Raw genomic sequence first — 23,201 nt, forward strand, 5'->3', positions numbered from 1 at the left:
GCCCGCTCCCATTCAAGGAAAACTAAAAGCAACAACAAATACCTATTTTGGAGCTAATCATACCATGGAAAACAAGGATTTAGGTAAATAAATAGATTTGACATAGATTTAAATTACATTTTATTGTTTTATAATCAAACTCATATGAATATATAACATAATACTCTTAAAACAGAGCTTTACAATTAGGAAAACTCACTGGTCCTTTGTGGAGAGGATCAATGCATCTCATGGACATCTTATTTTCCAGTCATGCACCAACTTGCATTATTCAAAGCTAGAGACATATGTTCACTTGTGTGACGGAGGGATATTTACAATTCAATTTAACTGAATCAAGAAAACTAATGCTATTCAACAGCCTTTGGTTCCATTATCGAAACTTAACATTCGTGGAACATCTCATTTGACAAGAAACTACTCCAGTCGTAAGAGATGATATACATAATAACAACGGCCAAGAAGACAAAATCAAATTCGGGTTGTAAATTTCCCAGAATACAAGCATTAGTACCACTCATCAACCTTGAGAGTATTTGATCAAGGTAACTTTGGAAAGTAAGACTTCGTGACCGCCCTCAACGTAACGATTACAGTTCTTGCAATCTAAATGAAAAGAGCAAGTACATAGTACGATCTACTACTACCAAAAAGGAACAAGAAACTGATATAAAAATACTGATTTGTATGCAGCAGAGAGAATGTACGACAGTTGGAAAATCACTGAGACCACTGGCATAACTGCTAGTGAATCTAGGGAGTTCAAAAATAGTCATCTGAATATACACCTCCAGTCCATTAACATCATGCAGAAGGCACTTCAAGTATACCAAAATCTTGCCAGTGTACGATCAAGTACGTACGTTTAAATAAACAAGGAACACGCACGAAGGCAAAACATTAAACCATCACAGTGAAATTAAACCTTAAATAAATGCAAAATAATTATTAAGTAAAGGGACACTACCCAATATATTCCTTGAATACACCTTAACCTCAGCTAGGTAGTAAGGGTATTAATGTCAAATACTCGCATATCAATATACATTAAATAGTATGCGGCTGAAAACGTTTGAAACAAAAAAAAGCTCATAAATACATATTCACAAATTTACAATAGGGACAAGCTCACCATTTAGACTGTCATTGCAAGAAATGGCCTCTGCATTACATCAACACCACTCTCCTTAGCTTGAGCTGAACACAAATCGGGGGTGGACACTGACTTGGTTAATTTACCTACACTTTCTGATGAGCTGCCAACAACGACAGATCCACTAAACACCTCACCAGAATGCCCATTCCCACTCAATCCACCAAAACTAAAGATTGAAACAAGGCTGGTAATTCTGTCAATCTCCATACTCGTCACTTCATTATCTTCCTCGGAAGAAGACTGAGAATCTGACAGCGAAGTGACCACATCGTCAAGGAAAACACTGTCATCGCAATCGTCATTCACATCGTCTTCTTTCTTGGGTCTCTTAGGAAGGATAGAGAGAATAGCTTCCTCCGTTTCCCATTCAGCTACCACAGCCCTCCTTTTCAACGATGAAGGTGATACAGGCGAAGGACAGGCGCGTGAAACTTCACTGGGTGGAGAGACGGCAATCTGAGATGAGGAATTACCTTCCAATTTCTCTCTCAAAATAGAGCTGTCATCACGCAACCTAGAATCTGATTCCACATTAACCGACGATGTTTCAATGGTAAAATCTGGTGGGGACTGATTTTCCTTATCCCCTTCATGCACAATAAACAACTGTTGATCAGCACTATCACTTTCACCATGGTCACCCAGAACTACCTCTGATGCAATGTGACCACAAACATCAAAATTCAGAGGGTTGTCTTCATAATCCGGGGGTTGGTTTTCGCCAAACATCACGGATGATTGATTAGACTCCACAGGATGTTGCTGAACCATGTGGTAAGATTCCTCCATATACACACAACGAGCTCTCTGCAGCACAGTAGCAACAAGTAGATTGCGGTGAAGAGAAACACCACCTTTTTGCGTTCTTGACTGAGCTATCTTGGTTAAAGAGAGGCTGATAAGCTTTCGAGCCTCGTCAGCCATAGCTTGCAATCCGTTCTTGCCCAATAGAACACGTGCGGGCGACGAACGGTAAGAAACAATAAACCACCCTAACAACTGGTATACACCACTAAACTTCACCTACTTCTAGGGTTCAGTTATCCAAATTAACCGCCGTCAAAAATAAACAAAGCCAGTCACCAAGACGTGCGTCTCAATCACTGCCACCGCGTTCGCAGGGAACTTCTGGAATGGCGGTTGATACGTATCTGCGCGTACACGAATATAAAAGGATGACGTCAATGGCTGCCTAACGACCAATCACAAGCGAAGGACGCCATCTCGCGATTCTGCGACATCTACAAGAGAGCAGATGAAATGCAATCGAAAACAAATGCAGTCCGTTGATTTTAAATATTCAAAATGGACTCTCGTCATGTAATAGAAAAGCACACCACTGTCTAATACCAAACGAATTCACTCTTGAAGCAGCTACATTCAGTATTGCTTTCTTCCCGGTGGTTTTGGTAAATTTAAAAAGAAATACTTTTACTATCAAGACGGACGGTACTTGCCTATTCGAACATTGTATTGAATAAATTTGCCTATTAGTGAGTTCCAACTTGCTGTTACCAATACTGGTGTCGCATGCAGTATTGAAAACCACAGTAAATATTGAAATAACAATTTATACCGGCGAGTATTGCTCATGTTTGGAACTCGCCGGTATATACCAGCGTGGACTACACTCAATTACAGAACCACAAAATATTATCAACACCTTCGCGTTAATAGGTAACATTTACACCACCATTCTCGAAGAAAAATTCAATTTGATAATTAAAAACATTTTATTTCAAGTGACTGACGTACTAAGAAGTACTCCAACGTAAGTCTGCCACCAAAGCCAGATGATCTGATGGAAAAACAATAGATGGCAAAGCAGTATTCTGGGTCACTTCTTCCTCCGAAGGTAAAGGTACTACCTGCAATAGGAAGAAATCCAATCGTTAACTTTGTTATTATTATTATTTACGCTACAAAAAAATGACCCATGCCATTATATTTTTAAGCATAAAATAGTTACCACCATAAATTAACAGGAAATATGGATTAATCAACTTATGGAAAATATAAACAAACTTCAGAAGAAAATTTGCTACTAGGGATGAACTGGCAGGAATTATCTACCACGAAATTGTTTTTAAAAGTTGACATAATTTAGTGACTTATGAAGCTGACATATATGACCTTTCCGGGGTTCTCTCCTAAAGTCACGAAATAAACGTTTAGGAGAAAGCCACATCTCTAGAAAATATTAAAGATTAGCAGATTGAAATTGGTATAAAAATTCCAGAGGCCTCCCTTAAGTACTGCACTTCCACAAGCTACTGAGGAAATACTATTAAGTGACTGATTTGTGAAGATTCACTGTACAATACACATAAAAATTCCTCTAAACAGGTGAGGCAGAATATTTATTTTTGTGCTAACCTAACCATTATTTTTAATTCAATGGTGTCAGGCTCAACTTTGTGGAAGTTGAAGTTCACAAATGAAAAAACGACTTTGTTTTCTTCCACTAATTTATTTTGACGGTACGACATGTTTCGACCTTGAGCGGTCATTTACAAGTACAAAATTTTGTCAAAAGTCGGGTAAATTTATACCAGGAAGGGACTTGACTTCTCTTGTCCCTTCCTGGTATAAATTTACCCGACTTTTGACAAAATTTTGTACTCTTAAATGACCGCTCAAGGTCGAAACATGTCGTACCGTCAAAATAAATTAGTGGAAGAAAACGAAGTTGTTTTTTCATTTGTGATTATTTTTAATCACTAACTTACCACTTTTGATAAATGTATATTCTTGATTATACAGAAAAGTTACTTAAACATGGGGAGAAAAATGATTTACAAACATAGCAGAGCTTCAATTACTAGAAGGAAAAGTCAAAACTAATAATTGGAAGGGATATATCATCCATTCTTGAACATTTTCCTAGCAATATTTAGTTTAGTACCTCTGTTATTACAAGTGCCATGCTTTCTATACAAACTTTGCACCCTTTCCATAAGTTAATTGATTGCATGTAAAAATTACAAATTCACTATCCACTCTAGTCACAGCATGCCTAAGATATTTTTATTAAATGCCTAAAATGAAATAATCATACATATTTGCCTAAAAATAATTATTTGAACATTTACAGTCAGTGTCGTAGTGAAGGTTCAGTACCAGTGGCTTTAGACCCCCCCCTCCCAATGAAATTCCTGGCTTATACCCTACTGTTTACGTTATTTAATTAGTGTTTGTACAATTCATGTCTCATAAACTTGAAGACTGAAAACCTAGTTCAGATTGTTTATCCAGAAACTAAACTGCTGTTGTATGAGGAAGAAGCAAAGGGTAAAATGAGTATAGGTGTGATACAGTAAGTGGTATTTTAAAAAATGCTGGGGAAAGATTCACCAATGCTAACGAGAAATGCAAGTCAGAATAGGTAATTGCAATCAGAAAATTTGGTTTCAGAGCAAGTGGGGTCATGAGATGGTAAATAGAGTGGCAGGTGAGAGAATAGCAGTAGTGTCCCGAGAGAATAGCAGTAGTGTCCCAGATAGCACAAAGTAAGAGCATTATCTGTTTCTTATTGTATTCTTACGGAAAAACATGATAAGCAGCTTATCGTAAGCTGAAGGACTTATATAAGGCAAGGATAAGATTTTACGGAGGAATAGGTAAGGAATGCCATCAAATATCCTCATTATCATCACTGGTCAACAATCCTAGGATTGGTTTGACGCAGCTCTCCACTCAGTTCTCCTATCAGCTAATCTTTTCACACCTACGTATTTCTTCTCTTTCACATCCTTCTTTACTTGTTCCATATATTTTGTTCGAGGTCTTCCTTTTCCGTTCTTGCCTTCCACTTGTCCCTCGATGATTGTCTTCATCAGGCCATCATGTCTCAAGATGTGGCCTATAAGGTTGTTCCGTCTTCTTGTTAAGGTTTTCATGAGGCTTCTCTTCTCTCCCACTCTTCTTAGGACTTCCTCTTTACTAACTCGGTCGATCCATTTGATCTTCATCATTCTTCTGTAGCACCACATTTCGAAGGCCTCTATCCTTGCTTTCTCCGCTGAGGTCATTGTCCATGCCTCACTTCCGTATAGGAGCATACTCCAAATATCCTCAGGCTGACTTAAGTCACTTCTGTTGGACGAGCACCAATGGTGGCAGAACAGCATATTACACATGCTACCCTGCTAGAGGCTCAGCCTGATATGAATTTAAAGCCTACTGATGAAATTCAGTGAGTCTCAATAAGACCTGAACAACTGAGAACAGAGTTTCCAGCAAATAGAAAAACAATTAACAACTGCAAGTAGGGGCGGATCCAGGGTTTTGGGGGGGGGGGGGGCACAAGGGTCTGACAGGTCTTCTCATATTTGAGATTGAAAACAAAATACAGCAATTACTGAAGAAAGTATTCCCTTTATTTTGATATGAGAGTTATTAATATTAAATTAAATGATTGAGGCTCCATAATACACAAAATAAAAGAACGTAATGATAACCATAATAAAAATCTTGTCTAATTTTAAAGCATCTGGGGAGGGGTCACCTTCCCCTCTAAATCTGCATATAACTGCAAGTGACTTGCTGGTGAGGATGCTAAGCATAATATGCATACTTTATCCTCATGGGCAAAGAGAAAAATATTATACCAGGAAGAATCAAACTTGTTACCTACAACTTATTAGCCGCACACGTTAACCACTACACCACTGTCAGGTTCAGGTGTAAGGCATACATACCAATTTAAATTGTAATTATACAGAAAAACTTAGATGCTGCATGCATGAAACAAACAGATTTCATTCAACGTTCACACAATCTTACATTTATGAATTTTATTTTTTCTCAGATAATCCGATGCATAAATTATTGATATAAGAGTTTTCTTTCAGGCAGTTTTATATCATACATCATTATTCATGTGAAAGCATGTTTCTTTCTTACTACCTTAATTTCATCATCATTTAATAAATGTGAATGATTTTCGAATTATGGCTGTATGATTTTATTTCTGTTCATAATATAAAAATACACTGAATACCTAAAATGATGGAATAATAACATCATCTATCGTAGGCCTGAAAGTTAGGCCTCCATCTTGTCATTACTCTCGATGTTCGTCGCCCTGGCAATAAGAAACTCATAAGAAAAGGCCAACCTTCTTACTTATAAGCACCTTCCTTATTTTTTCCTTTCACTGTAACTCAATGATTTATAATGTGTTGGCTAGGGTATTAAGGATACGATGGGCCCAAAAACACCTTCGGATCCAAACCCTGAGCACTGTTGAGGGGGTTGCCCCAAATTGAACCTTAGCTATTAGTTAAGGGACAACTACCATCTATGTAGTTAGCCCCGAGCAGCATCAAGTATTCTTGGTCTGCCACAGAAAGATACTGATATTTCAAGCTAGCATACTCGACTTCCTGAATCCAAATTTGATATTAGTAAAGGTACTCGCTGACTTACTGTCCACCTTGCGACTTCCAACGATTTATTCTTTGGATTTTACTTATTTATAGTAAAATCTTCCAAAATCATAGGCACAATAAAGTATGGTTTAGCTAGTAGTGGGCCCTGGTCCCTTTCATAGCAGCGAGTGCATTCCCGATCCTACCCTTCCACACCTATCCCTCCCTTTGAGGCATCCTCGGGCTCCGGCTCCTGTTGCTGCGGCGCCTCAATCCTTTTTCCTTCCCATTCCACTCCCCTCCCCGGAAGCTACGGGGGTATCATTTGTAGTACTGAGTCCTGGATCTGGTGTGTTGTAATCTTCTAAGAACCCCCCTTAGATTCTCATTTTGTCCACCTTACGACCTTCTGACTTACAATCAAGTGGAGTTATGACCAAAATTATTTTGTAATACAAGTTTTGAAATGCCCATAAATTTTATTTTTGAAAATTTCACGGCAATCGCACACACACAGCGGCAATGAGTTCCCAACAAGACATTATTCTTTATCTTCACTCTTTATACTTAGATATACATATTAAAGATTCCAGCATAAAAAATAAGTTTACCTCACAGAGCAAATCCATGCCAGTTGATCTAGGAACTGCAATTTTTTATACTAGATTTTGGCCTGTAGATGATTTAATACTTAGCGAGTACGTCCTTTCCAACCTACAACCAAGTATTCAGAGCGTATACTGATCGAAAGTCAGGGAGTACATGTACTACTCTAACAGATCTAGTTTTTGACATATATTAGAGCTTTGACAATCCATACTAATGGCAGCCCAAGCAGATAATCAAAAGTGCCAGATAATCTATTCCTGACCATTTCATGAGTAATACTTTTCCGTGGTTCCAGTGTTATGCTTCACCTGCATCTTTCCGGCCCTTTCCATTTATCAGGTTGAATATTTTCTGAGGTAGGGAATGTTAAGAAAGGAAAAGTAAGATAACATTTTGGGGAATAACTAGGTAAGTGTGGACAGATAAATGAGACTAGCAGCAATAAAGAAACTATTAATTAGCACTATGATAAATATTTTTGAGCATTTATAGAAGACTAATCAAATAAACAACAAAATAATGACTGTGTGATTCAATTCAGGGCTATAAGTATACATTAAACCAGTAATACGATTCCAGGCATTTACCTAACTATGTTTTCGCAGACCCATATAATAGTTTCAAGGAAAATGGTGGAGAAGAGATTAATTTTAAAACATTTCAAATGGATTAGATATGATTAACAGAAGAATGTCAAACGTGTTTATGTACTTGTATTCAATTGCACAGGGGAAACGTCAGAAATACAAAAAAAAATGAAAAATAAGCTTTGATTTCATGATTTTAAACTTATATTGAATGTTTAAAAAAACATGCAAGTTTCATACTTGACAGTTCTTTACTCTTTCATTAATACCTATTTCATAAATCACTCAGGTTGCTCTCAGATGATCATGGCACAATGCTTTAGGTATAGCATTGAACACAGCTCATTCCAAACTACCTGTTCAACTTGGGGCCCTATACATTACACACAGCATACGTACAACTAAGCACCAATCTGGATTGAGATGAAAACTGTGATGACAACATTAGATGTCCATGGAGTATGACTGTAGAGAATGTTTTGGCACATCTGAAGGCACCAATAAAAACCATAAGCTATTCTAATTGTCAGTCATAGTGCTATGCCATGGAAGGTGGATGGAAAAAAGTGATTATGTGTAAAATAATCCATAAAAGTGGACTTAGGAGTAATATATTACTTGGCTAATCAGGCACATAAAATGCACTGAGATTTTCAGGTTATATTTTATGGAAAATACTAGCTGATCTGGCAAATGTGGTACCACCTAATAATCAATGAACAGCTTAGTTACACCATTTAAATCAAGACAGACCGTACCAATTTTAATAATTTTTGGCTCATTACAATAAATTTGAAAAAAAAAAATCAATGAAACTACAATTATAACCATTAAAATGGCTTGTTAGAAACGTATTTTCTTTATTCAATCTACATAGGGTAGACCGCGGTATGCATAGGCGGATTAATTTAAATGAATTTTATAATTTTTATGTCTTAACTTAGGGAATTTTAGACATTTTGGTTTTACTAAGCATTTAATAAAGCCAAAATTTAATGCATAGTCAGTTGTTGGCCTATTTTCATTTTTAATCGTAAAAAAATGTATTTAGGTCCAAGTTTTGCCCCATACTTGAGCAAGTTTACACAATGCTAGATCAACGCTTGACTGACGCTAAATATCTCATGAAAATGGTCCCTAGAGAGCAGCATTAATAAGCCATTACTTATAAGGAGCTAGATATAACTCGGTTCAGAAAAGTGCACTGCGTAAACCTGCCCCAGAGCCCGATGTGTAGACGTGCTCCAGTCTACCCCACAAATTCGGCTATATTCACGAAAGTCAAGTACTTTCTTATATAAACAGTTTTTGTTTTGTTATCAGGCAGAAGAACAAATAAAGTGGATGGTTTACCAACACGTGAAAATGCATTGAATATTTTACGATGAGAAAAACATGGAGTTTCTAGATTCAGAGCACAAACACTCAACTTGTGATTTGATAATCGTCATCGCGAATGCAACACAAATTGGCAATTGAATTTGTTTTAACTCTAAGGGCATATTAATTGGGATCATGGGAATCCTCGGAATGAGAACTTCCTAATCTTTGAATTTTCCTTTGAGAATAGTTGTGTTTATCACATTGATTATAGAAGTTTTATTAACCCTTTCGCTGCTATTAACTGCTATGTATCTGCTACGTTCACCCGATAGACTTCAGCAAACATAGCTCCTACATTTGCCGTGGTCATCCTTCTCCACGTTTCCAGGCTTTCTCTTTTTCCTGGGATTTTATTGCCATCCTTTCCACAGTTTTTAACAAGATTTCTTCTTGTTAAAAATGGGAGAATGTACTTGAAAATTTTGCAATAAGCTTTGTTTTACCTTCTGATCAATCAGTAAAATAATTAATTTATACAAAAATACATACCTGCTCCACTCTGAGAGGATTATCACCATCTGTAGAGTAGAATATGTAGTCCAAACAACCGACAAAACCAGATGTGAAATTTGTGAAAGGCAATTCCTGATAAGCACTATTGAGAGAGAGTGAATGACTAAGAGTAATTCCTTTTGAATTAGGTTCAGTCATCTCCTTCTCAATTCTTTCAGCCTCATCGGCATACCCTGCAAACATGAAATGAAAAAGTAAAATGAATTTCATTTAGCATCACCTCATTAAGGGAGTCACATCCACCACTAATTAACCAGTGAGTTCATATACATACGAATATCAAAACAATGACTTCTTTCAAAGTTGACTTGCCATGCTTAGGTAACTGCATCTATCTCATGGAGAGTTTACAAAGGCATTTCTGGCCATAGAATGATGTGTATCAAGTCTTACTTGTGAAGTATAAATGTGACAATAGCTATTATTTAACAGAAAATGAATGAATGGCAAAATACATTTGGTCTTTTTCTTGACTCCTCCTCTTCACCCTTCCTCACAAGTTTTAATCAAAATGCATTTTCTCTTTATCATTTATCTAAATCTCTAGTAACAAAGTAACGGTAATGATTACACTTTTATCACTTCCTAGAACTGAATATTGCATTTGATGAAGCAAACCATGTTACAGAACATGATCGATGTAATCTTTAGAAATGTTGGCTCCAAAACATCACTGGCAATAATAATTATTTCTCTTAAGTAATGACTGTTCACTATGTTTCACACATATTTTGCAAATTCATTTTTGCATTACTTCAAGATGGATGAATCACAGTTGCAATTGTAAATGACACATTCATATCCTTCCCTATCTTATTATGTCAAATCAACCCGGAATTTACATGCAGGTATCAATTTCATCGGAATTTTGTTAATTGCCACTCAAGATTACTTCCTTTCAATTGGAAAATGATTTAGCATGACCTCAAGTTACCTTGTACATATTGTACAAGTTGCAATGCTATTTTAATTGGTTGATTAGCAGTGCCAACTTGCCCGTTCCACAGATAGATTGACTGCACTGCACAACTGGTCATTGGTTTGGCGATATTCATGGCAATGTATGCTCACACACTCTGTCAGAGGTAAACTACGTGATGTATTTTGAAAGCATGGATTGTTTCATACGATACGCATCACTGGCATAGATGATAAATAACATCACCGAGGGCAAATTATCTCCGGAATCCACACCCATCCACTCTTCCATTCTTTCCCGTAGAGACTAAATTTTTGTTTCCCACAATGTGCACCTACAGGCTAAGATTTTGTGCTTTGGGACCACCCACCTCAATATAAGCTATATTACTGACAATATATAAGCTATGTTACTATGAAGTACACTTTTAAATATTATCCATCATGGGCCTAGATGGTTCCAGTAAAAAGAATTTTATTCTCCATTTCTTTACCTTCCAGCAATTCGATAGAATCCCATGTTGGATCATCAACTTCTACTCTCCCAGTAGTCAGCAGCCTATATGCTCCAGTATCAGGGGTGCTGTTGAAGTCCCCACAGAATAAAACCGTAGGCTTTCTTCCGAACTCATGCGAAATCTCTTGAGCAATGTGTTCCAAATAAGTTAGTACCATTCCAGTCTGAAAAAGAAATATATATGTATCCTGGTAAGTTTAAAAAGGGTATGACAGCACTATAATTGAAAAAGGGTCCACTTCTATGCTTTCACTGCATTTCATCTTTCCTAGCAAAATGAGGGTGATTTAGGATACAAAACAGCAAATAAAAAGGGACAGTCCAATAATTTCTACTTTCTCTCTCTCTGTTTGGTCATATTTTAACACTTCTTGGTCTGGCATCCTTTACATTTGACAAGCACTTGAGGCCCGCCATTTTTAGCATTTTTGCAGGGAAGTTAAAAGTATACATTGAAGTTCACACAACTCGAGAAGTAATGCATGTTTTTAAATATACATTTTGATCATTAATAAATATATTTTGATGCATATTTTCTTTTTTTTTCAACGACAAGAACTTGGTCCAAACAGTTCAAAATAATTAAGTAGCAGGGATTCACTATTCACAAAGCTAAACCATGTAAAAATAATGTTACTGGACCACTCCTGTTGGGTGGGGAAACACATACTTTAATATGAGCGGATAATAGGTTAATAAGTTTTATAGGGTTTGGTTTCCTGGCCAGGCCCTCAAATGCCACTGATAAAATAAGATTACTTATCCATTTTTACAATCTTATTTAGTTTAATGGTCATAATACCAGAAAAGATTGAAGGCTTCTCTAACATATATACATGATTAAATATGTACTCCACTTCACTTAACTATCTTAAGCCTTTTTTTAATTGCAGTGTAACTTAAATTGATTACGGAAAGTCAACATTTTTCATTCAAACTACTTAATCATGTAAAAAATATGAGTTACAAAGTTCTTTGAAAGAAATTATTAAGGTTCTGAGAAAGCAACTGGTATCGATCACACAATGCTGGGATAACCCAAATATTGACACGGTGAAATAGCGGAAAAAGTTTTTTTTATCACCATGACCACCACAAGCAATAGCTTTAAAAAAGTTTATCTATTCTGTAAAAACACTAGTTTTCTCAAAAAAAAGTTAAATAGAAATTAAAAAGACATTAACGATACATTATTATCTAAAAATGAAATGTCCATAGGCATGCATTTTGCATTTGGTCAGGGTTAATTACAAGGGCGTACCCAGTATCAAAACTAGGGTGGGGGTGGGGGGGCAAACCATGGTTGTTCGAAGTTGTAGGTAAGATTTAAGCATGGAAAAGGTGAACGAAATCAACATTTTAAGGAAACTGTAACAGCTCTTTATTAGTTTTTAAAATTACTTGCTTGAAAAAATATTATTTTCCTTAACCCTTAACTAATGGCACAGGGTGAAGATAGATCCCCAAGCTTGTAAATTTGTTGTTAACTTCCAGGGTGATTTGGCGACATCGCTTAGCTACTTAGTAGCCTCAAGTCTACCCCCACCAAACTGGTTTTTGTCTGTCTATCTCACCCTTGTGAAGTGCAAACATTGTGAAAAATGATCTCGGGACTCCAACATGCATGTCCCCGTGCCACTGGTTACGTTATGGATACCTAATATTTTTTTGCATTAAAGTAATTACCATTGTGAAGTGAAGCAGTGTATTTAATATTATTATTAATAATAAATACACTACTTCAATGCAAAAAAGTGTATATTACTTTATTTTGCATTTTGTTATTATAACTGAATTATTAGTTCCCAGGACCTGAATGAAGAGAAAATTAAATATGATTTTCCGTTTTCACAAAAAAAAAACTTTCTAAAAATATGAAAAAAATATTAAATATTGAAAATATCAAAATATACTCATCTACAACCATTGAAAATGATTTAAACTTTCAAAAATGCACGGTGGTTTGACAAAATATCGGTATTTATTAAGAAATTAAATAAATAATTTGGGGATCTGATATGTCCCCACGCCAGTACTAACGTCTCAATAAACCGTGCCAGTAGTTCAGGGTTAAAGCCATTTGTGATTTTTGCTTCTAGGGGGGTAGCTGCCCTCTCCTGTCCCTCGCTGGGTACACCCATGGTTAATTATGTTATTTCCTGTTGGTTTACACCAAATCAAATTCTTTACTTTATACCCACTCAAGGGTATATTAATGGGGGATTATGAGATATTTCACAAAAATAATGACAATATTCCAATCCTAAAAAGACATGGGAATAGAATATTAATCCTTAACCTTCAGCTAATATTTAGTGATACCGAATAAAAAAATTACAACAGCAGAGAACAGTTTTTTGAAATGCTTACCAACTTCAATGGGATTTTCAATTATTTCTAACAGAGTATGCAGGAAAAATGTAATACTGCCAAAACTATCAAACTAATCCCCAAGGATAGGATCCTTAGCTGGCTAAGTAGAACGAAAAAAATCACTCAACTACAAAAACCGAAGGAGAATAAAAAATCATTCTCATATTCATTCACCCACCGATGCTATGATAACTGCTTTAGAAAAATCGTAATTTCTAAACAGCACGAAAATATAACCTTGGCAAATGTTTACATTTTCAATGTAATATCTGCAAGATTATGACCAAAAGCTTTAGAGTAAGAGAAAGACCAAAAAAACTGCAGCCAGATAATTGGAGAATGACACTTAGGAAAACAACACCATCTCATAAATAAAAAAGTGGGAAATGAAGATGAAGCAGAATGTTTGAAATTAAACATTAATTAATACATAACAATGTAATAAAAAGTTAACTCAATACTATATGAAAATTTTAAAGCCATAAGAGTAAGATGGAATACTATCTTTGCCATTTGGAGACAAGGACAATCATTGAATAACAAAAGGTACAGGAAATGTCTACCTAAAAACTAAATTATTTCCAGTAATGAAGGATATAATTCCAAGACTTTCGTAAAAAAAGGCGTGAAAGGTGGACCTTCCTCAAATCTATACCTGAAGAAGTCTGATGCTATCAGCCATTGGATGAAAGTAGAGATGAGTACCTCCTATGATAACATGATGATCTGTCATGCTTCCACATTCCACAACTCTTAAAATTGTAACGAGAAGAGTAGTGGGAAGGTCGGCCATTTTTGTCAGGAGTAAGTGACCATGGCGTGAGCCTTTGACGGATCCATGAAATTCAGCAAACACTGGATTGGACTCCATTTCTCTGCCAAGGGTCACACTGCATGTTTTGACCAACCTAAAACAAGATACAGCTTTAAAATGCTGAAATGAATTTGTTCATTGTGAAAGTGTATGCACACAAGTGTGTGTTTTCCCCATGAGGTTTCTAAATATTTTAGGAAGACAGGAGAAATGAAGAAAACAGAGATCAGCTAACAAGAAGATACAGCTTTATTACAATTTGAAATAATAATTTTCTTACTCTGAAACTGACAACTTGATGAATTGAACAACAGGTGGAAGGGAAGAACTGAAGAGTAAGGGCATTTTTGAAAGCATAAGCAATAAACTAAATTTGATTTTGAGTTCTCTTGATGATCAAGGACACCGATCTCATATGCCAAATTACGAACCAACAAATTACAAACCACAAAAATATATGAGATCGTTGCCCAAGATGATCATATTAACTCCAAATCAAGTTCACTTGATTGTAGGCACTTTCAAAAATGCTATTGGCATTGAAAATGCAAAAATTGCATTGGATAAACAGAGATGTGATACATGTGATCAAGTATGTAAAACAGAAAAACTATGCAAGAGTTAAAAGATTAGCACATAAGCAAACTGAGTGGAGAGCTCTATCAAACCAATCTTTGGATTAATGATTGACATGATGTGACACAAGAATTCTATTACCTAACATAAGTAAAGTCTTACTTATGTTCATACAGATTTTCTAAATTTATTAGATTTGAAATTAAGCCCACATATTCCTGTGAAGGTATGCACCTGATTGAATTTGGTTTTCAAATAACATCGGAGTGTTAGAAGTCCATAAAGCTTTGAAAGAATTTCCTTTTGTTGCAGGTAATTAAAACAGCAGGAATCATTCAGAACAACAAGAGATGAATACGTAACTGCAATAAGGATGGGGTGGTAAAATTTAGTTTAGAGCAATATAAATGTGTAGTTCATTAGTAGTTTATGAACCCAAACACAGTGTTCAAACACAGCGATGGTTCATTCATAATATTTAAAATATCATACAAATATTTATTTTCTACGGTCAAATAGAAATGACATTTTCACTAATAAGAATATAAAAATATATAATACATACTCCATTCAAGTGAAATAATTAAAGTAACTTAATGAAAAATGGATTTAAAATCAGATTTGCCACATTCAACTGTCATAATATTTTTCTCTGAGCATTAGCACACTCGCAGGTGGACTCTGGTTACCAAGCTGGCTGTTCCACGGATTTAAAATCATCAAAGTAGTTCACAATCCTTCCAATAAAAATTTTGATGTAAAATTCAAACAGGATTGAACTTTTGATCCAAGAGATGAGCTAAGACAATAGGGTGGTTTCCTATTATTTTTTTATTGCCTAAATCAAAAGATTATTACTCCTGGAGTACATATTTCACGCTTTTAGATTTTTAAATGACGATATCTATTTTTTGCGATTAAATGAAAAGTGAAAATTTTCAAGAGCGCAAAAATGCGTCGGGTAAGTATGAATGCCGGGAAAAACTCTGAGTAATGTCGTTCTGGTTCCCGCTGCTGCAACTGAGGTGACCTTGGGGCGAGGCTCTGAGCGCTGATACAACGCAGGATGCTAGCAGGTAGCAGAGTACCATACTGGCTGGTAGCGCTTGCCTTACATAAGGATTATTAATACCTTATCAAACGAAGAAAATTTTCCGACCTTAGCCAGTTTTAATAGGTGATTATTGAGACATGTTTCCCTGAGCTCTGTGCCTCATGCATGCATTGGTACCCTCAGACGACGTAAAACTCCTATATACTCGTATAGAAACTAGGTCCCTGTGACGTCACGTGGAGTGGCATCGCTTGGGCGCCAATATGGCCTTTACCAAATGACGATAAAATTGACCCTTGCCATTTGTCTAAACCGGTACTTCCAAAACGAAATAATTTGTATATTATGAATACAATAATGGTGGGTAACGAATCGCAATCAATGCCTTTCGTTTTCTTTGATGAAGGAAACTACCCTATTATGTACAGCTAATAAGCCAGAAAAGCACCATATCGTAGGTCAAGCTTCCACTGTTAAATACGAAGTTTAGAAAAAAACACTTCTACTGTGTAATTAAAAAAGCAAAGTAAAATGACACATTCATGACATGACTATATTTCTTAAGTCATTTATCTTATGGAAAAAATTGTACCATGATGATGTGAACAAATAGTCTAACAAGAGATACAGTAGATAGGTTAGTACTTTCCACATTTTCACAAGCTGTAACCACCCAAGAAAGTCAAAATAATGTGTATTGTAAAAAAAATTAAGTTTGGCGTGAGTTATGATTGTTTTACAAACTTGAATTTAGACTTGTGGAAGAAGCAGGCAAGTCCTTCAACCACACCTCCTTTACGCTGAAAGACACCATCAAATCCAATTGATCCAAGGACTGGAGTCAGATCAAACTCGAACACTTTTGAATCGACTTCTTGAAGGCAAATCAAATCTGCATTGTAACCTTTGAATAAAAAAAGGAAGAACCTTAATCAGACGTTGGAAAAACTATGATAGGGCAAAGTACTTACAAGTAGAAGAAGTACGGTAAAAACACTTAAACAACAATTTTATCCAATTAGTAGTTCCTTAAACCATTTATTATGTTCGGCACCATACATCGATTGTTTCAGAAACACACAAGGCATTTTCTACCTAACGGGGCCCAGAAAAAAATTTACTGTACATACGTACATTTCACTAAGGATGAAAAACACTGTAAAGCAATTATTTACACATACAACAAATACTACATTACTAAGAAATAAAAATGAAACTATAGTAAAAATATAAACAAAGATTTAATCTTCTTGGAAAAACCAGCATGTAACTGTTTTCATACTTATTTCTCAAAGTTGCCATAATTTCATCTCTCATCAAAGGTATATTAAAACTACTATTGGACTACTACTATATCAGTGTATTGCAGAGGTTTATCATTACCTCTCTCGCTACAATAGTATATCACTGCTATGTATGGAATTTGGGATAAATGTATATTTTAATAAAGTGTGTTTAGAATATACAACATAGCTTTTCTTTTCCAACCTCATGGTTTCAATAAGTAAAGCATAGAGCATTGAACTGACTTCATTGTTTTCTACCATGCGATCTAAGGTAAATATACTTAAGAGCAAATAGGTTAGACAAAAAAAATCAAGTTGAAGGAGGGGTATATCCCATAGCATTGCAAGACCAGTCAAAAGAAAATAGGCAATGGAAGAATAGATGAGGTATTGTTAGTTTACTGGTGAATATTTAGAGAGATCTTAATATAAAACGCAGGGCAATGGATAGGAGGCTGAAGATAATAAACTGATAAAAATGACAAGAAGTGATGACTGTCTTTAAAATAAATATATGGATGTTATTTTTACATTTAAAAAGCATTACATATTACTTGTTACGGAAGTCATCTAGGCCTGCATTCTAAGTCGACCCCCTACATATCTGTCCCTTCATAACAAGAGTCCCCTTCAGGTGTTTCTTAGTCGACCCTACGTAAGTGGTGGGAGGTGATTCCGCCATCAGGTTCTCTGAGATGATGTAGATGATAGCTCAGAGCCATTTTCCCACTCTGGTTGCTTAATGGGACCTTACTATAAATCTAAGAAAAATTTTCAGGCATATAGCTGGGGCAACGGTTTAGGGTAAATAAACAATCAGTGTCGTCTGCAAGGTCATGTCAGTATGTTAATTATCGCTACAAATACTCTCATACCCAGCCAAAAGTAGATCCAAATTGTCTTTAAATTACTTCAAAAGTGGTCTTCAAGATAGCGATAAGTACAGGGCAAATATTATCATTGATATGGGAACTTACGTTGCATCATCAAGGTTCGTCATTCGCTTTTACCTTCCATAGTTAAGTTTATTATGTACGTGGCAAATAGCGGCATGAAAATGCATTTTCTTTGGTTATACGTAAACAAAGTGTTACTTTCTCAAAAGCGTCCCAAAAGCCAAGCATGAAAAATATTAATGTATACTCGCAGAAACAAGGTGATGTAACCACAATGTTGTACTTATTATTCTTCAACCAATTTCATTTTTTATTTCACTTGATGGTCATAATGTGGTAGTATTATTACCTTTCTGCTGTGTTTCTGTACATTTTAAAATAGTTCCTGAGAGCTCATCTCCCTTAATACAGATTATAACGTAAATTCTTTAATCAAAGTGATCAGCAGACGACATTTGGCCCCAATGTTTTTGTAAGGTGTAGGGCTGGTTCATGTACCCTATATCAAGTAGGGCCCATTTGGTTCCAAAAAAGGCCATATGTGGGGCTTGATGTGGTGTATGTAGGGTGAGATTAGTTCATGTATGGGCTAATGTCATATCCAGGGTTGGTTGGCCATACAGGGTCGACTGAGAATACGGTGTTTTAGAATATGAAAATGGATAGATGCTTTAGTTCATATTAATACTCATACTAATAATAATTTTAGAGCCTTCATTGAATTGTTACTGATTTTGGTCCCTCTGAGAGATGGCTGTAGCAATAGCTTTTCTACAAGTAAGAAAATGATAGCCCGAGCTATCATTTCCTGATTACCAGTCATTTTCACTAACCCCTTAATGTCTGCAGCTCTCATTCCATTGACTGTCTAACAGTGTTAAGATCCCTCAATGTGATCTAAGCACTCTCATTGGCTTAATAACATTTACAAGAACACAGAACGAGTGATACTCCACAATGGAAAAAACAATAGGGATCCAAACTACGGAAGCCATCTCTAAAATAGTTCATCCCAAAAATCAGTTTTCACTGATATTTCCCTGACACTTTGCGGAATTCAAAAATTTACCGACATTTCCATGTTTTCAAGAGATGTACAGACCTTGTTGAGTGGACAACAGGAAATTACCCTACAATACGTATCTTAAAATATGAATCCCATATTTTTAAAAGCCCATTTCTTAGAATAAAATGTCAATAAACAAACAATCTCACAAAATGCCAATGAATGAACTTCATGAGTTAAATATCATTGAAATATCAATACGTAAGTTTAAATTGAAATGAAACAGGAGAGCTTATCTCTCTTACTTACCCATAAGCTCTTTCAAGAAAAGCTGTTTCCGATAGTTTATTGCCAGCGCATAGGGGGGGCAGTAGGGATAGAGAATGGTCCGTGAGTAATCTGAGTCGACATAAGTATCTGCCAATAAGTTGTAAGTCACCACACGAAAACTGAAATCAGGACAGCAATCAAGGACGTTGTTTATAGACCATTTCTACAAAGCTCTATGCTGTAGCACCTAAATTTAACTAATTATAAGGGATATTACATAATTTTTACATGAATCTGCTGATTCAGATTTGCAGGCAATTATTATAAGACCGTTACGTAACTATGAGCAAATGTATAATTCAGAAATTAAAAATGAATTCATGCATGAGAGCCACTCCATGCCCTTTTTATCAGTAAAGATTTCTCTTTTACTATGATTCATAATGTAATAAAGCTACACACCAATTTCATACTTTAAATATGTATTTATGAGGAAATTGTGGAATTAGAACATTTTTCTTTAAGACAGAACTGAAATAATTGTGGCAGTAACCATATCCATACACATAAGAATGCAGGTAAAGGGTTGGACAAAGACAAAAATATAACCAGCTAAAGGCTGTAACATACATATTAGCCACATGAGGGCTCGGAAATGAAACACTGACACAAGAGTTAACCCCATCTCAATATACCAGATCATGCATCATTGAAGAATAACAATCAAATCCTCACCTAGGGCACTTCATCCTTTCTAAAGTAAATCCATGCCGATCCTCAAAAGGGCATCTTCCAGGACCAGCTTCAACAATAGTAGGAGAAATAGCTTCCACCACTGGTCCTTCCTTGTAAGTAATGCCCTCATCATCTTTCCGTCTTGGTGTGCAACTTACTTTTAATCTCATGCCTATGTCACTAGTCAATGGAGTGTAAAAATAACCTTCGCCTACTTTGGTCCAAGAGAAATTATTACTGGAAAAATATGAAAAGAAACAGCATAAAAATACAGAATTTTTCAGCTGAAAACATTGAAAGTATAAGGTGAATGTCAAAAGTTGTATATAGAGACTCTATTTAAAGTGACACATCAAACACAATTTTAACAAGATCCACACAATATTTTGCAAACAAAAAGAAAAAGCCATATTGTCATACCACAATATGGCAGAAGTCCGACTTGCGACTTGAAAACAAAGGATTGACAATATTTGACAAATAGTCAACGTAAGAAAGTCTTACGTTTGTTTGAAAGAATTGGAACTAAAAATTAAACAAATAAGAATAAAGTACATATCAGCAGATTGAGAGATGTGATGGCTTGATGGTAATTAACCTGGAGGGTTGAGTGAAAAGGTGGTTAGACCAACATACCAAGAGTTTGCGGGATCGCTACCAGGTCGAAAACTGCATTACTGCTGACATTTCGATGTCCGACTCTGCCATCATCCTCAGGGCTGTGAGTGTCGAAAATTCACACTTGACACTCACAGCTCTGAGGACAATGGCCGAGTCGGACATTGAAATGTCAGCAGTAATGCAGTTCTTGAACTTACTGGAGGCGATTACGACAACTCTTCACGCAGGATCGAACAGGTTTTGCAACGGGGTCATAGGCATGGGGTAGGTAAAGTTTTGGTTTAGGATGTGAACCTAGAGAGTGGTTTGGTGGTTTTGAGTATGGAAGACAGATTTGGTGGTCGATGAAAGGCTAAGGATGGGCAATTAGAGAAGATTTTTCCAGTGGCTATGTTGTTAGAAAGAATAGAAAGAGGCTTTCAATGATTCTGTTTAAAGCCTGCACACAAGGGAAGCAGGAGGTGGAAAGGGAGAGGAATTTGTGTTTTTATGAAGGCGACTTTTGGGTTTATAGGCTTTGTGCAGGATTTTCCTACTCAGGATATTTCCTTCTCGGGATAACTTCTACGAAGAAGTGAGTGGTGAAGATTTTTAAGAAAAGTGACTAAGGAGTCAGGGTTATTGCAAATTCTGTGGCCTCAAACAAGAAAGAGTAAGGAAAGGCTTGTTTTGTGTGTGAAGGATAACAGCTGCTATAGTGGAGGTATAATTGTTTATTAATGTGGACTGAAGAGATGAAATTATTATTTTCTAAGGAATTTGTAGCATACAGAAATGTTATTCAGGAGGAGGTGTGGTGGGAGATGAAGTTCAGAGAACTTATTGAGTGCCGAAAGGAAAGATCACAACGAGTCTTCTCCGTGAGGCCAGAGAAGGAAAATATCATCGTTATAACGAAGCCAAAGTAAGGGCTGAAGTTGGTAGAAAGATAGGATTTTTCAAGACCTAGAAATAACATTGCGTATAATAGGCTAAATCTACTACCCATGGTGCAGCTTTTGACCTGCAAACAATATTTATCATTGAAGGAGAAGGCATTTTTCATGCGAATGAGGCGAAAGAGGTCCACTAAAAAGTCTGTACTAGGTATCTGAGGTACAGGTCGACTGTCAAGAAAGTGTATAAGGGAGGCAAGGCTTTCGTCGTGGGGTATGGAAGTGTATAATGTCATCACGTCGATAGTGGTAATTATGACATCTTTGTCAACAGGGACAGAGGTAGAAAGGAGGAGAATGAGGTAATCATAGGTATATTTAATGTAAGAGGGAAGATAGTGTACAAGAGCATGGGCCCCCCCCCCTAGTTATGATCCTAGGTAGGCCCTTGTACAAGAGGCAATTGGGCTCTGCATATTTTACGGTAGTTATTCACTATAGCACATGCAAGAGAGAGGTAAGGTCATACCATATCCCGTAACACCAATAGACACAGAGATTAGAGAAAGGAAAACATCATTTCAAGGGAATAAAATAATTCCATCAAGCAAATAAATAAAACGTCCATTCATAACACACTTTTAAAAACCCAGTCACAATTGCATTCCAGAGCTTACCGTTTATCGTCAATGCTTTTGAACCATTCAAAGATAGATTCTTCTCTGCCAGCGAATTCTATGTCAAGTTTACATGGATAAATAGGAAAACCTGCGAGGATACTATCAGGAAGCACCAGGGAGCTCACCCATGGGACATTCACCTCTATGTCGTACAAATTATCACACACTAACAGCCTCAGTCGATCGTGACCCAGGGTTTCATAACATTTCAGCTCTGGAGGCACAGGAATCCCATCCTTTAATAGCTGAACATTGATCTCCTCAGAAACATCTTCAGCTGATGCGGTATTAGACTGATGTGCTGGTTTCAGCTTTTTCTTTTTTCTCTTATTCTTTTGTTCCACAACTTTTCCGACATTGTTGGCAACACGGTTCAAGAAATCTTGCACAGTTTCTGATTTAAACCTAATGAAGTTAAACTGACGATTGACATTTTTATGACAAAAGTTAAAGGAAAACTGAAACTTATCTGCCGCATCTTCGACTCGCAAATAAGCGGTGGCAACTCTCTGGCACTCCATCGCAAATTTGCGCCTACCTATATAATTAATAGCTTGAATAAAACTGGAGAAGATATTAGTCCTTATCTTCATTCCAATGGTAATTTACATGTTACAGCACTAAAATGAGTTACGGATCTCCAGAGACAGGGTGGCTACGAATTTTAGACATTGGAGGCATAGTATACATTTCTGACGAACATCGATGACAGCGCCCCTATGCTGATATTTGGAATCAAAAAACAAATGAGTAACCACTAGCGGAAATATCCCTGTTAACATTTTTGATGAACATCTTCATGCCGGTATTATTCACCTTTTTCATTATTTCGTGAATAGAATGTGTCTCTAAATCATTAAGTGGTTTTGTTTTGATGTCATCTAACTGTGTGCAATCATGTTTGAGGAATATATTGGTGTAAATATTCGATGTGAACTTGGGGTAACATTTCTGATGAAC

The 23,201-nt window shown here is 36.3% G+C and overlaps 2 protein-coding genes across 2 annotated transcripts; both read right to left on the reverse strand.

The window, feature by feature from the left end:
* Positions 1-103: 103 nt before the first annotated feature.
* On the reverse strand, positions 104-2,507 carry LOC124166136. Its single transcript, XM_046543796.1, has one exon. The coding sequence runs from the start codon at positions 2,078-2,080 to the stop codon at positions 1,136-1,138; it is 945 nt and encodes a 314-aa protein (XP_046399752.1). The 5' UTR covers positions 2,081-2,507; the 3' UTR covers positions 104-1,135.
* Positions 2,508-2,870: 363 nt separating this feature from the next.
* On the reverse strand, positions 2,871-23,088 carry LOC124166135 (2',5'-phosphodiesterase 12). The gene is made up of 8 exons (XM_046543795.1): positions 22,239-23,088; positions 20,066-20,302; positions 19,370-19,509; positions 16,617-16,776; positions 14,084-14,336; positions 11,033-11,219; positions 9,597-9,793; positions 2,871-3,024 (listed from the first exon to the last, which is right to left on the reverse strand). The coding sequence occupies exons 1-8, from the start codon at positions 22,832-22,834 to the stop codon at positions 2,911-2,913; spliced, it is 1,884 nt and encodes a 627-aa protein (XP_046399751.1). The 5' UTR covers positions 22,835-23,088; the 3' UTR covers positions 2,871-2,910.
* Positions 23,089-23,201: the final 113 nt, after the last annotated feature.

The sequence above is a fragment of the Ischnura elegans genome, chromosome 9 (genome assembly GCF_921293095.1).
Source record: "Ischnura elegans chromosome 9, ioIscEleg1.1, whole genome shotgun sequence".
NCBI classification, from domain to species: Eukaryota; Metazoa; Arthropoda; class Insecta; order Odonata; family Coenagrionidae; genus Ischnura; species Ischnura elegans.

What these genes read in the sequence shown, in the direction of transcription:
- LOC124166136 (XM_046543796.1), bottom strand. Translation starts at nt 2,080, where the DNA reads ATGGCTGACGAGGCTCGAAAGCTTATCAGCCTCTCTTTAACCAAGATA.
- LOC124166135 (XM_046543795.1), bottom strand. Translation starts at nt 22,834, where the DNA reads ATGAAGATAAGGACTAATATCTTCTCCAGTTTTATTCAAGCTATTAAT. An exon ending in AAAAGCATTGACGATAAACG is followed by an intron (nt 20,303 to 22,238) that starts GTAAGCTCTGGA and finishes ATATTTTTCCAG; the next exon opens with TAATAATTTCTCTTGGACCA. An exon ending in ATAGCATCAGACTTCTTCAG is followed by an intron (nt 11,220 to 14,083) that starts GTATAGATTTGA and finishes TTTCTTTTTCAG; the next exon opens with ACTGGAATGGTACTAACTTA.